Below are 15,028 nucleotides of genomic sequence, written 5' to 3' on the forward strand. Positions count from 1 at the left end.
CTGCACTCTTCAGAATTGTCCTTGTCACTGGGGATGTGGCTTAAGTGGTAGAGGACCGACCTATCCAGTGCAAAGCCCTAAGTTCAAACCTCAATGCCACCAAAACCAAACACAACTGTCCGTGTCAGAAAAGTGTCTAAAAGTGTCTAGAAATGGTAGAAATGTTGCAGGTGAAGGGACCCTGAAGAGACATGATTACAAAATGATCATATAATGACAGGGTAAAATGGTTTATGTGTGAATCAGCTGCTTAGTTTGGAATAAAGATGGGAAATTATCATGTGGATATCATGTGGATATTCAGTCCACAGACCATGATAAAGCTGCATTGTGGATAAGTAAGAAAATACCTTGAATGGTTCAGAAAAAAAAAAGATGTATATGTGTGTGTGAGAGAGGGGAGAAGAGAGAGAGAGACAGACAGACAGACTATCTGGTCTGTCAAAGACAGAACAAAACCTTGCAAGAGACGGATCAAACAAGCCAGTGTACTAAAACATTCTCAGCAGCTTTTATGCACACTTAAAATGATTTCTAAATAAAAATGTAAATATACACATACATGTAGAAATAGCTATTTTTAAAAAAATCAAGAAAACCCCCAAACAGCACAATGATGTAGGAAAAAAAAACTTGAACCCACAGTTTTACTCCCAAACAGGTTAAAAAGACAGAACATAAAAAAGGGCACAAAAGATGATGTAATGGCTAAGATTAAATAGGAAAAGAAAGCACCTCTGAAATGAGAACTGGCTTCAGTTCCAGCTCTGCCGCTGGCTACCTCTGCGTCCTAGGCGACACACTTACACTCCCTCCGTCTCCACTTCCTCACCGGAAGAAGGGAGTTAAAATAGAATCTCAGAAAGTTGGCGGTGGCGTTGGAGATAATGCATGTAAAGTGCTTCGCCTGATACTTGGCATTTAGAGCGCTCAATAATGTCAGTGTTTCCGGATGATGGCAAAGACAAAAAGCGCCCTCATTTCTGTCATAAACCAACACAACCCTGAAAGCAAGACAGAAATGACTACAGAGAAGCAGCTCATCTCATGAACAACTCTATACATCAGTCATTGCTTATTAAACAAACAGTACACCCTCAGCTAGGAGAGGGATTGCAGAAACCCAAGAGCTGTTCAATGTGGGAAGAGCTGTTGCTATGTGCGCTGCATTACATCACCAGGATGTCCTTCATTTCACCTGCTTTCTCAAGACTTGCCTCTCCCTGAAAAAAAAAAAAAGGCTTTTGATAACATTTAATATTCATTCCTGAGGTCTCTTTGCAAAATTCTTCAATATGATCATGACAGAAATTCTTTGGTATGATCACAAAACCTATCACAAATGTGTAAATAGATCACTAGCAGCAAGTTCATTGGAAAGCCTGTGCCCTCATTACGGGTGGTCATTACATGGCTCCATGTAGATGGCCACAGAGCTCCAAGAGAGCAGCAGCCAGGCATTCAGATAAATGGAAAGCTTGCACAGTGAGCTGTGGACAGTTCAGACATTTCTGTAAAGGTATTCAAAGCCTCATAAAGGCTGGAAATGACAGTACTCAACAATTACAGTGGGGTCCGTTGATACATTTCCAGGGGAAATCGATCTATACGCCATAGCACACATGAAAATAAACACTAGACAGATTACAATATGAAATAGAAGAGTTAAATTTTCATGACATCTGGAATATAGAGGTAAATAGTTCCAATGACAGTGGTATGGGGAAGGATTTTATAACATGATACTAAAGATAGGAGCCATAAGAGAAAAATATTCAAATATATCAATGGCCAAAATCACTGTAAACAAAATGAAAAGGAAAAATTCAATCAGAAAAAAATGTTTTCCATTTATTTTAAGTACTTTATCAATAATTAAGAAAACAGGCCATACAATCAGGTAAGGAATCTGATACAGATAATGCATAAAAGGAGAAGTGTAAATGGGTAATAAATATGAAGGAAATGTTCAATCCATCTGAAATACAGACACAAAATGCACACAACACTGAGATGATATTTTTGCTTTAAATTGGGCAGACAATGCCAAGCCATTTAGGGAAATGGCACGTCAGCCTCCACTGAGGAACTCTGATTTTGTACCAGTCTTCCTAGATGTCAGACTGGTACCATATAGATCATTGATGAGAAGCATGTCCTTTGGCAATGCAATTCAACATCTAAGAATCTACCCTAGATATGGACTACTAAGTGTGCATAAAATGACACTAGATGCTCTTCACAACTTTATAACAACCTACAATCCTTAAATGAGTTCTATTGCATCTGTATAATAATTTAGAACAGGGCCACTAATATTAACATTGCAAATGAGTGGTGCCTGCCTGTAGTTCCAGCCCATGGGAAGCTAAAACAAGAAGTTTGAGCCTGCCTGGGCTATATAGCAAGACCCTGTCTAAGGTTGCCATTGCAGAAGTGTGTTGACTGACACAGGAAAATACACTAAGTGAAAAGGCAGGTTCCAAAACTGTGTGTGCACTATGATTCCCTTCGGTAAGAAAAATACATAAAACTTAGCAAAGCATTCATATTGAATATCTTTGGATTTTAGTTATTCCTTGTATTGAAACACATTCCTCACATCAGTTGGATACTTTTTATTACATGCGTATGAAGTTCTACAAAGCATATGGATTTGAATAAAATATGCCTGTAGGGGACACTAGCCCCAAAAGTTGTGAAGCCTGGGTACCAGAAAAGGGGAGGTGCCTATGTTCAGATTAGAACTCACCAGGCCACTCCGTGCTTTCTCCTGCACCTGCAGACCTCCAGAATTCTTCTGAGATGTGAATGTGTACTGTCTTCTTGTGTGTATGTGCTTTGAACAATGGTGTTTTCAGATTCATTGCCAGTTTCTGGTTTCCTTTCTAAATAAGTCTCCTAATGGCACAACTCTTCCATTACAGAATGCAACCACTCTGCCAGGTACTTGGCGAAGAACAGACGTGCACTTAGAGAACCCAGAGTACCACACCAGATGGTATTTCAAGTATTTCTTAGGACAAGGTAATTATGCCATCGTGGTGGTGGGGAAGAAGGATGCTCAAGGGGAAACAGGTGCTGACGAGGTGGGGCCTGGTGTGAGCATGCAGCTCAGGGTAGGCAGCCCACCGGCAGCCCACCGATAGAGGTCAAGGGGGCAGCTCAGAGTCAGCCTTAAGAGTACCCTTGATTTTTGGCTTTGCTTTCTCTTCTTTTTTGGCTGTTTTGTTTTCTCTACTTTTTTTTTTTTTTTACTTCTAATCCTGGGGAGTTAAAGGGGATTCAGTCATCTGAATAGGTACTTAGAGAAGAAGAAATTTAGGTTAGTAAAACAACTTTGAAATGTGCAAAGTAAGCTCTCTACCTAAAGTGACTTTTGGACATTTAGTTGAAGGCACCAGGGGTGAGAATCGGTGCCCAGAGCTCCTGTAGCACTGCAGGCATTCTGCTGTAGGCTCTGGCTCACTTAGTCATCAGTGAAAAACCATCTGCCAGGCAGTGTGCGATAGTGAGGTCATGTCACAAAGGCTCATGTAGAATGGGCTTGCACCATGGTTCTGCTGTGATACACCACAGGACCTTACGCAGTTACCCTACCTCACTGAGACTCAGTCTCCCTGTCTGTAAAGTGGGGTATTACTAGTCCCTGCCTAGCAGGTTTGAACAGAAGTTTCAATGAGATGTGCCCATAGCCAGCACCCCCAAGAACTCAATTTCTGTTAGCTTTTAGACACTGTACATTTAGAGTGAAGGACTCACAAGATGGTTAGTGACAAGATGTTGGAGAGGAAGGACCATCAAGACTGTGGGATCAAAATGAGTTAGAGAAAATGCTTATTGAGCTAATGCTCTCATTTGTAGAAAATAGGATGCCTGGACTATGAAATGAGAAGGTCTTCTCAGTTCACTTAAGAAAAGTCTTCTCATTATCCTTTAAGAAATCTTAGAGTACTACTCTAAGAAGTTCATGTATTTGGCCAGGCAGAATTTACATGAGTAGGCAGGGGAGTAGAGAAGCACTTATAAGGAAGGAAATCAGCAAGAAAGCTGTGTAGGTGTGCAACATAGTGCTCAACACAGCAGTGGTCTCACAGAAAAATAGTGCTATGAGTGTAGACATCACCGACTGCATATAACAGAAAGCCTGACTCAAACTGGCTTAAACAGGAAGGGGTAGAGCAAGGGTGGGTTCTCAAGCTAAGGCCTTCAAAGGTCCAGGGCGGTTAAGGATCCAGACCTTTCCCCCTCCTCTGCTTTGCCATCCTTATTGTGGCACCTTGGCCCTCCTCAGGGTTACAAGATGGCTGTGGCAATTCCAGGCATCACTTCTAAGAACTACCATGTCCAGTGGAGGGAGGCCATCTTGAGAGTGAGAAACCGGCTTCAGAAGCCCCTTGATAAGAGGTCTCCTCCTGTCTCATTGGCCAGTGTTTGGTCACATGTTCATTGCTGAGCCAACCACTGGCAAGGGAAGGGGAGCACATGATTAGAGATGGTGAGCTGGCTCCTAGTGAACCAGTTTGAGATTATTCTGGATCCCTGAGCATGCTAGAAGGGCTAAGCTGCGTCCCCTGGTAAGGGTGACTCCAGGAACCTGTCAGGCTATATTCTCACTGTTCTAAACCTGTTCTTCCAGTCCATCAGAATTACATTGGGAACGATGCAGAGAAGAGCCCCTTCTTCTTGTCTGTGACTCTTTCTGACCAGAACAATCAGCGTGTCCCTCAATATCGTGCAATTCTTTGGAGGAAAACAGTAAGTGCCTGGCTTACACTTGCAGTCTCCTCACGATCCAAAGTTTAGTTGGCAGCATTGTCCATAGTTGGCAGCAGAGGCCCAGCGAAACCTTTTTCTGTGAGATTCTGGCAGTTTGGATATTTCAGGGTTATTCTAGTCTGAGATAAGACTGCAAGCTCTGACATGAGGAGGAACTTCTTCCTTATCTATAAGCCACTAATGGGATGGGTTCATTTCTCTCTGTCCTGGCCTCTGGGAAGACAGAAATCTGTTTTATAGAGGTTTCAGGTTATTAACCTTACCTGACACTGAATGCAGTGAATTGGCTCACCTTCAGCCAACAGAGCAAGTGCTGGGCTGTGCTCCTCCTGTCTTTGTACAGTGCTCAGCCAACTATGACAGCCACCATTCTGCCAGGGTTTGCCTTAGGCTCCACCTTTCATCAGTTGTATGGGTTAGAAGAATAATTGAAGATGAACTAGCAAATGCAAGGTGGGTTTGCAAACACCTCCTTGGAGCAGTAAGCTGGAAGCTAATCCCTTTCACCTGGAGACACTCAGGACACACATGGCTGCCTTTTCTCCTGTTTCCTCAGCCCTTTCTGCTAATTCTCAAATTCATCTTTGACTCATTTTTAAAATTTCTTTTCCTTTGAGGAGAATTTTTACAGACAGTATGGTATTCCGAAAAGTACAAACACATACAAACACACCTGCATGTATGCATACAGAAAAAATAATAGCAACTTCAAAAATCCCAGAAAGACTCTCCAGGACAAATTGCACATCAAACTGTAGTTAGAAACTTTTTATAGTGGTTTAAAATAGTTAATACTAATAACAATACAATCTAATACTTACTGAGCACTTACCATATGCCAGGTGCTATACTAAATCCTCTAGACAATTACCTTAGTAGATACCATTGCATTCAGGGAGATTAAATGACATAGCCAACGCCACAGCTAGTAGGGGGCAGACCAGGCAGAGCTCAAGGTCGCCACCATTGTACATAATTAATTCTGTTTGTAAATCTCTGACTCATATCATTTCTCACACTCAAGTATGCACTGATGAAAGTTAAGAACATGTCTTCTGTGTCCTCAGTTTACCCACAATCTAGCAAAGCAAATTAATAAATGACACCAGAGTTTGGCTTACCCTCTGAGCTATGCTGCCTCTACCTATATAAACTCCAATGATATGTTTTAGGGCTTTTTTCCTTTTTTATTTTTATTTTTATTTACTTGAACTCTGAGCCTGGGCCCTGTCTCTGAGCTCTTCCACTCAAGGCTAGCGCTCTACCACTTGAGCCACAACACCACTTCCAGTTTTCTGGTGATTAGTTCAAGATAAGGGTCTCATGGGCTAGTTCCTGCTTGGGCTGGCTTTGAACTGTGATCCTCAGATCTCAGTCTTCTGAATAGCTAGAATTACAGGCATGAGTCACCAGTGCCCAGCCTTTTTTCCTTTTTAAAGCAAGTTTGGAGTAAAAATCTATTAGATGTTGAATCTTACTAGTAAATTATTTCCTGCAGAGAAGTGTCGCACACTCCCTGTGCCACCGTAGCTGGGCCCATCAGGCAATGGGCACAGCTGAACTGGATGCAGAGCCCAAGCCACAGGCATAGGAGACCATGCCGGGTTTCTCAGCAGCAGCTCAGTGAGAGCTAGTGAGAGGAAGCCATGGCTTCCTCCAGAGCCTCTCATCTTCTGCACCAGGCAGGCAGTTTTCTGGTTATGTTTTATTTTGTTTATTTGATTGTTGATCGCAGCATTCCATTCTCTAACGGTTTCAGTATTCGCTTTGAGATGCCTCTGTCTCTGGACAGTCAGTCTTTCAGCGGCTTCTTCCTTTTCCTGTTCCCCGTGAGGTTGGTATTTGGCTACTTGGGCCTTGTGGTAGCAGAAGAGGACCTTGGGTGCACACAGCCTCCACATTTTTTCTGATTTTCTTTTGTGGAGTGACTGTCTGATCTCTGAACTAGGGACTACTGAGCACTAACTGGTCTTGCACCTGCCCCCAGCATTAGCTCCTTCTCATGATATCCCTCCTTGGCTTGGTCCCAGGGTTCTGCTCGTCTCTGAGCCTCTCAACCATTTCCTGCAAGCCATAGGCTACATGTCAGAAAGCAGGAGTGTCAGCTTTTATACACAATGTGATCTCTTTGGTCACCCACACTGGCAGCCACCTCACCTCTGCCCTTCACCAAGTTCTGACAAATGTCACGTGAACCTCCCATTTCTGGGAAAGGCATGCCTGGGAAGTGGGCCTCTTCCCAGATGCTCTAGGTGCTCCAGGACTGACCTTGCAGTGCTCATCCAAGTCCTGTCCTGGGAAGGCCCTGACATCTATCTACTTAGTTTTCCAGTCCTCTCCCTTCTTCCTCCCTTCCACAAAGGCAGGAAAAGGTAGTTTCTCCCCTCTCTGCCTGTCTGGAATAGATGTTCTCAGCATTGTGTCTTCTTCCTGTAGGAAGTAAAAATCCTCTTACATGGTTGCCAGATGCTGAGGGAGAGAGGGAGGATAGGACAGATTCAGGAGGAAATTTTTACCTATTTTCATCTCTGAAGCTGCTGTCCATATTATAAATGGTGCTCTGCACCCTGAAGAGAACAAAGGTGGCAAATCGCCCTGGAGCCTGGCTGCAAATGAGAGATGGGGAAAGCTTCCTGTGCGGTGCTATTGAAAGAGAGATCCATACAAAGTAGAAGAGGAAGCAGGGAACTGCTCCAAGCAGAAGGAACCAACAAGGGCCCCACTGTGGAGTTACTCTTGGTTTAAACTGTAGGACCATTGTGAAGGAGGTTTAGGCTGGCATCAGGAGGAGTCCCTTGTACTGAGCAGGGCCCCGGCCTTCCTCAAAGCCTCTTACCTAGGACCTAAATCCTGTACCCAGAGCTAGGTGTTGCCTGGCTACAAACGCAAGTGCTGAAGGGAGGGAAGGGACTGAAAAGATCCAAATATTAGCAGAAGTTGGTTATGAAGCCCTCCTTGGCTTCAGTCTGGAGGCTGAGAGGGCCCCACAGTGCTGGACTGCGCTATCTCTCAACCAGCCCGGAGCTCACCTTCTGCTAGGTCCTAAAAAGCAGTTAGAAAAATAGCAAAATGACAACCCTACTTTAAACAATCTGTGTGTCTGTGCTGGGCTTCTCTAAACACAGAGAAGACCTTTTATAAAAAGATTCACACTGACGGTAAAAAAAAAAAAAATAAAAAAAAATTCATTCGTGCAATACAGCATATAAAAAGACAGGGATCAAAGTCCAGCCACTCAGAGGTGATCTTACAACATTCTTCTAGATGTCTGTCCATGTGTCCATGTACACACATAGCCTCACACTCACACACAAACGGTTATGTGAACAGAAATGCTCAGCTCACACCTGCGTGCCTGCAGTGTGTTCGCCTCATGTTGCCCTGGTTTGTCTGTGCCCTGACTCACCACCAGTAATCTAAGACCTCCCACTAGGTCCTCCCCTTAAAGATCCTACCACCTTCTAATAGTGCCTCTCGCTGTGGCTGAGCCTTTAACACCGAGGCTCTTGGGGGGCTACTCTTTCAAAGTATAGTAGATGGCTCAGCTGCTCCCCACAATTTCATAGAAGGACCTGTATCTTGAAGAGTTGGGGAGAAGGGAAGATGCTGTCAGCTCTGAGCAGGATTTCTTTCCCAGCACAGCATGTGTTTATGCCTCTCGTAGAGCAATGAGAAAGATCAGACCTGGTTTCTTCAGTGGCCTGGTGAGGATCCTTCAGAGATGGAAGTTTCTGGACTCATCACTGATTCAGTGCTTTGACTTTTCCAGGGTACCCAGAAAATATGCCTTCCCTACAGTCCTACAAAAACACTCTCTGTGAAGTCCATCTTAAGGTGAGTTCTGGTGAGTGGAGCCACTTCTCTGGCGGCAGGCCTGGATAGACCCGTTACTGGGACCATTCTAGTTATTAGCTTTCCATTGAGCCTTGGCAGCATGCCACACCCACCAAGCAGTTGGTACATGCCCCCATGTAGTCTCCACAGCAGCCCCACAAGGCAGGACTGCCATTGCCCCCACCTCACTGATGAGGAAGTGGGGATTCAGAGAGAGAGTGGGACCTCACAGCTGGCCCATGTTGGAGCTGAGGCCTGAGCTCCTGCCCTGAAGCCCGCTCCTGTCTGCATTCCTGGGCCCACTATTCTCCTGCATTCACTTGGCACTTTGGTTTTCAAATGAAAGTCAAGAAATATGTTTCCTTTCATTTTTTTCTACTTTGAAATAGAAACCCACATGTCAGCAAAGGCTCTCCAAGGAGAATGTGCCTATTCTTTGCCAAACAGAAAGTTAAGTGATTGGAACATCTGCCTGCTCCCCGCTCAGCCGCCTCTCATGCCCCTTTTCCTCCCTGCCCCCGGTTCTCCCATGCTGTGGTGGGGAGAACTTCCCTGGGGAAAGCCGCCTCTCCAGAGGAGCAAGTCCCCTGGCACCAGCTAAGATGTCACATCGTGCTAACAGTAGCGTCTTTGTCTGTCTCTGTGCAAAACGAATCACAGGCTCTCTCAGTAAACCTTTAAATTAGCTCCATGAGTAGCCCTCCACTCTCTTATCAGCATCAGCTTCAGAAAGGTAAAGCAATTTGGCAAATGCCTTGCTGCTGGTGAGCTGCCAAGCAGGGATTTCAATCTAGGTCCTGGGGCACCAGAGCTAGGGCTGTTCACTAATGCCCTCTCACGTAGAGGACAAAGCTTGCCCTTTGCCCTAATCTTTCCCTCTATTTGTCTGAACAAGGTTGTGGCCAATGTTTCAGTGTCCCCAGGTAAGTATACCCTGTAGCTGGAACATAGGGACCAGGATGTGTCTTCAAGTGACAGACAATCAGTTAAGGACTATAACTGGCTGATCAAGTGGCACCAAGATTAAGAAGTAAAATAATTATATCCCATTTGTAAACTTGATTTGGTCTCCAAATTGCAGGCCTTCTCTTGCCTGCTCTAAGCCTTAGATTTTTCTCCAGAATAGTCTGAGGCCTGAGTTAAAGAAACAGTGGCAAATAGATTAACTTTTTTGTTTTTGGTCGGTCATAGGGCTTGAACTCTGGGCCTGGGTGCTGTCCCTCAGCTCTTCATGCTCTCTACCTCTTGAGCCACACAGTGCCACTTTCCGGTTTTCTAGTGGTTTATTGGAGATAAGAGTCTCACAGATTTTCCTGCCCAGCTGGCTTTGAACTGCCATCCTCAGATCTCAGCCTCCTGAGTAGCTAGGATTACAGGCATGAGCCACCGGCACGCAGCTTTAGATTAACATTTTTATTGTTGTTGTTGAACACAGCGATATCTTGCTGGCTGTAAGGAATAGTTCATTTTAACTTACTGTGAAAGTAATACTTTGAATTACACTGGCTTAAGTGTTTCTGTGAATCTTTTTCTGTACTCCTTCCTTCTTTATTTTGAAGATTACATGTTTCTCTCTTTTTTTGTTATAATTTCATTCCCTTGTATGAGCAGGCTCTATCCAGAGCCTATAACAGTGTGATTTTAAAGATGGGGAAGACCAGCCAGGTGTGGCAGCTCCCCTGTATGGTAGAGACCTAGAGATGGAGATTCAAGGCCAACCCAGGCAAAAAGGAGTTTGAGACACTCCATCTCAACCAGTGGCTGGGTATGTTGACACATACCTGATATCCTAGCTGATTGTTATAGTACCGGCTTGTCCTCCCCAGCACTTCAGGTGTGCACAGGTTGGCCTAGACATAAGGCAAAAACCTTCCTCAAAAATGACCAACACAGGCCTGGGAATGTGGCTTAGTTGTAGAGTGCTTGCCTAGCATGCATGAAGCCCTAGGTTCGATTCCTCAGTATCACATAAACAGAAAAAGCCAGAAGTGGTATTGTGGCTCAAATGGTAGAGTGCTAGCTTGAGCAAAAGAAGCTCATGGACGGTGCCCAGGCCCTGAGTTCAAGCCCCAGGACTACAGCAAGAACAATAATAAAAAACCAACACAGAAAGGTACTAGCAGTGTGGCTCAACTGGTAGAAAACCTATCTAGCCCCGTCCCGGGGCTGCGGCCTAATAAAGCTGTTGAACTTGAAAAAAAAAGAAAACCTATCTAGCAAGCATGAAGCCCTGAGATCAAGCTCCTGTACTGCCAAAAAAAAAAAAAAAAAGGAGTAGTAGGAGAAGGGTGGAAGAGGGTCAAGGAGAGACTAAAACCACTACAGTTGATGCCAACATAGCCGGGGAGGGTCTTTTTTTTTTTTTTTTTTTTTACAGTTCTGGAGCTTTAACTCAGGGCCTAGACACTGTCCCTGAGCCTCTCTGTGCTCAATTCTAGCACTATACCACAAGCCATACTGCCACTTCCAGCTTTTTTCTGTTTATATGGTACTGAGGAATCAAATCCAGGGCTTCATGCATGCTAGGCAAGCACTCTACCACTAAACCACATTCCCAGCCCAGGGTCTTCTTTTGTTATAAACATAAACTTGAAAACTTCTTTCTTTTTTTATGTCAGAATCTCTTTATGTAGCCCAGGTTGAACTAGGACTCATGATCAGCCTGCTTCAACAGGAGTCAGATAAAAGGAGTCAGCTAACTCCTGGCTCTGCCACTAATCAGCTTTGTTGACCAGTTATTTAACTTCTAATCCTTCAATTTCTTCAACTTTAAAATGGGGAGAATACAGCCATGATTTTCTAGAAAATAGAGTTCTGAAGAGCTGAGGCTCGCCTCACATTAGTTAAGCTTCCATTACCCTTATAATTCATTCCATTCATTCTGTTTCAGTGCCATGAATCTGGACAAGTTTGAGAAAGGCCCAAGGGAAATCTTTCATCCCGAGATACAAAAGGTACCAGAAAATTCTGTGTTTCATAATTGTGTGAAATGGATTACCCTGTCAGGACAGAGCTGGCACGGGGCGAAGGACAGAGCTGGATCACCTGTGTGTTTTCTTAAACTCCCCATGGGAGAAACACGGGCTGACATTCTGACCTGCTAGATTAATGGCTGAGAATCTGTATTTTTCAAATGCTCTTTGACTAGTGCTCATGTGTCACGAAAACTGAGATCACGGAGCTGCAGGGCCCTTGATCCATGAACAAACAGGGTGTGTGTTCACCAAGAGACATCTTCCCCTGAATGATACAGAACAATGTAGAATATGAAAAAGATCTTCAGGAATTAAGCTCTTACCCATTTAGCCCATTATTCTGGGCATCAGGGAGGATTAAGAGTGTCCAGAAAGCCATCCCTGTTATCTTAGGACTTGATGCAAAGAGAGAACTGTGCCCAGGGAGGGGGAGTCATAATTTGGATAGTGTTCATTGGAAAAATAACCACGCTTAGAGCTGTCATCAATTTAGCTTTGAAGATTTTAAAATCCCTGGAAACTTAGACCAGACATCCCTGATGGTATGCCAGCCTATGGCCCAGCTGGGAAAACAAGGGAAGTGGCTGGAGGAGCAGCTTGGAATTCCATCTACCAGGCAGCAGGGAGCTGGGGGAGGAGGAGCTTTAAGACAGAAGCAGAGTACTTAAATTCACTTTGTATTTTTTTACTTTACTTTTTAGAGAAATAACTCAGGATACAGTAGCTTGATAGGTACATGAGTGATCTGACATTTAAGATATAGATAGCTTTGAAAATAAGGCCCTTAGCTCCTAGCTTAACCAAAACATGTAGAATTGAGAATTCCTATATCTTTTGTTTTAATTTTTATTTTCTGGTCTGAGGGCTTGAATTCAGGGCCTAGGCACTATTCCCTGAGGTTTTTTGGGAATAGCACTGTACTATTTGAACTCCACTTCCAGCCTTTTGGTTATTAATTGGAGATAAGAGTCTCATGGACTTTACTGTCCTAGCTGGCTTTGAACCATGATCCTCAGATCTCAGTCTCCTGAGCTAGGATTATAGATATGAGCCACCAGAGCCCAGTTTTGTTTTGATTTATTTTTTAAAGTAGTATTTTTACCATGTGCCAACTCCAGAAAAATCTCAGGCCAAAAAAGAGGTGTGGGGTTAAACTAAGGAAACTTAGTCCCTGCTTTACCTCTAAGTAGCTGGATGGCAAATTTACACACGAATTAGAATTATGAACATGTCAGTACTGTATGCCATTATCACTTACTCTTAATCCTTTCTTTCTTAGAGCCTAACAGTAACCCACACTATTAACTCCACTTTCAGACATAGACCCCAAGGCCTAGAGGCTGACCTGTGGTATTTTTCTTAGCCTCTTGCTGCTGGGTAAATCCCTCTGGCAGAGTTCACCTCTTCCCTGCCAGCCCTAGCTGCTTTCTCTCTACAAAATCAGAGGACAAAAGATTCAACAGCTTTTAGTCTACCCTGCATCACCCTTACCTGTTTGTTACCAAACCAAAGATCCTCTAAAACTTTCCCTACAATTGCATTTTCACTTTTTCCCCTTGGGAGTGAAGCTTAGGCTATACAGTTGGGTTATTTCAATCTGCCATCAGATTCCTAGTGATTCCCTTAGGAGCCATTGACAGTGGGCTACAAGGCCAGGAAACAGGCCTTAACAATCATAGGTCCACAGCGTGAGCAGAAACTAAACCCAAAGAAAGCATCTTCCCCAAAGAAGGAAAGTGGCAGGTGTGATTGAATGTGTTCTTCCTCAGTTCCTGGCTGCTAGGAGAGCTGTAGTAATATTATTCTCCATCAGTCCCTTTCCAGAGGTCATATGTGACTGAGCTTAGCTGGAAGGAGGTGGAGAAACCCAGATGTTATCTTCCTGCTTTTCTCCATCCACTTTGGATAGTTGGGGTAGGACTTTCCCAGATGACCAGGGATTGTAGAAAAATCTGTAGTGCTAAACTTGAATATTTAAGCATGTCAGGGTTTTAATATATATATATTTTTTTAATTTTAACAGTGTTGTCAACCCCAAAGCAACCATTGGTCATGCTGCCATCAAGAAGGGCCAGTGGGACTGTATTAAGAAACACCATTAGGGGCTGGGAAGGTGGCTCAGTGGTAGAGTGCTTGCCTTGCATGCATGAGGCCCTGGGTTCGATTCCTCAGCACCACATAAGCAAAAAAAAAAAAAAAAGAAACACCATTAGTAGCCAAAATTAGCCCTTCTGGGCTCCAATTACAAACTGGGGAACAGCAGAAAGCCCTAACTGATACCAACAAATTTAGGAATAAGAATATTTCAAAAACCTGAATTGTGCCAAGCACTGGTAGCTTGTGCCTATAATCTTATCTACTCAGGAAGCTGAGATCTGAGGATTACAATTCAAAGCCAGCCCAGTCTGGGAAGTCTGTAAGACTTGTTCCAATAAACCACCAAAAAGCCAGAAGTGATACTATGGCTCAAGTAGTGGTAGAGTGCTAGCCTTGAGCAAAAAAAAAGCTCAGGGGGGGCTGGGAAGTTGGCTCAGTGGTAGAGCGCTTGCCTTGCATGCCTGAGGCCCTGGGTTCGATTCCTCAGCACCACATAAGCAAAAAGAAAAAAGCCGGAAGTGGTGCTGTGGCTCAAGTGGTAGAGCGCTAGCCTTGAGCTGAAGAGCTGAGGGACAGCGCCCAGGCCCAGAGTTCAGGCCCCACGACTGGAACAAAAAAAAAAAAAGCTCAGGGACAGTGCCCAGGCCCTGAGTTCAAGCTACGGGACAGACACACGTGCGCATGCGTACACATACACACACCCCTGAATGGTGTCAATTTGGACATTGCCACACCAGAACCCATGGCAGGAGCAACTGCTTCAGAACAGACAGAATTTGAAGTTAGGAAGCTGCAAGTGAGAGTGACTTGACAGCTCGTGACACCCCTCCGGCCCTCCGGGCAGTGTTGGACCCTGGGCTTAGCCAGGACACCTGGTACAAGGCTGGCCACAGAGGACAGCTTCATCACCAGGCCTGGCGTCACAGAAAAACATCCAGTCCTCATAGCAGCTGGGAAGCTGACAGACGCGAGCTTCTTGTCTGTGCAACACAGTTGGTGCAGAAGGAGCACCGCGGTGTCAAAAGAACCAGGCTCCAGATCTAGCAATTATCTTCCTTCCAGGTCACGTGGCCTTCACCCAGGCCCTGCCGAGCCTCCTGTGCACCACTGTAATTCCAGAACAGTTAAATGACATCACTGGGTGCTTGAGAACACACACACCTATGAAAAGGGAAATTGATCACATGCAAATTATGTAGATGTTTCAGTGTAAGAAAACAGTTTTTTCTCAGAATTTGGAAATGATAAAGACAGTTAAATTATGAAAGATGCCTCCTATGAAGTAAGCTGGAGGTTTTGTGTGCCCCCCACAGTTCTTTCAGAATTGTCAGGTCTCTGTTGGA

At 44.4% G+C, this 15,028-nt stretch overlaps 1 protein-coding gene across 5 annotated transcripts in view; it reads left to right on the forward strand.

The window, feature by feature from the left end:
- Nucleotides 1–15,028, forward strand: part of Garnl3 (GTPase activating Rap/RanGAP domain like 3) — a 131,139-nt gene that overhangs the window by 63,681 nt on the left and 52,430 nt on the right. For all 5 annotated transcript variants that reach the window (XM_070013977.1, XM_070013970.1, XM_070014007.1 and 2 more), the window contains 4 exons: nucleotides 2,928–3,027; nucleotides 4,640–4,758; nucleotides 8,549–8,613; nucleotides 11,504–11,567. In XM_070013977.1, coding sequence (XP_069870078.1) covers nucleotides 2,928–3,027; nucleotides 4,640–4,758; nucleotides 8,549–8,613; nucleotides 11,504–11,567 — 348 coding nt within the window. The remainder of the gene's footprint in view (nucleotides 1–2,927; nucleotides 3,028–4,639; nucleotides 4,759–8,548; nucleotides 8,614–11,503; nucleotides 11,568–15,028) is intronic.

Source organism: Dipodomys merriami, unplaced genomic scaffold, assembly GCF_024711535.1.
Source record: "Dipodomys merriami isolate MVZ:Mamm:240054 unplaced genomic scaffold, mDipMer1.0.p SCAF_11, whole genome shotgun sequence".
Taxonomy (NCBI): domain Eukaryota; kingdom Metazoa; phylum Chordata; class Mammalia; order Rodentia; family Heteromyidae; genus Dipodomys; species Dipodomys merriami.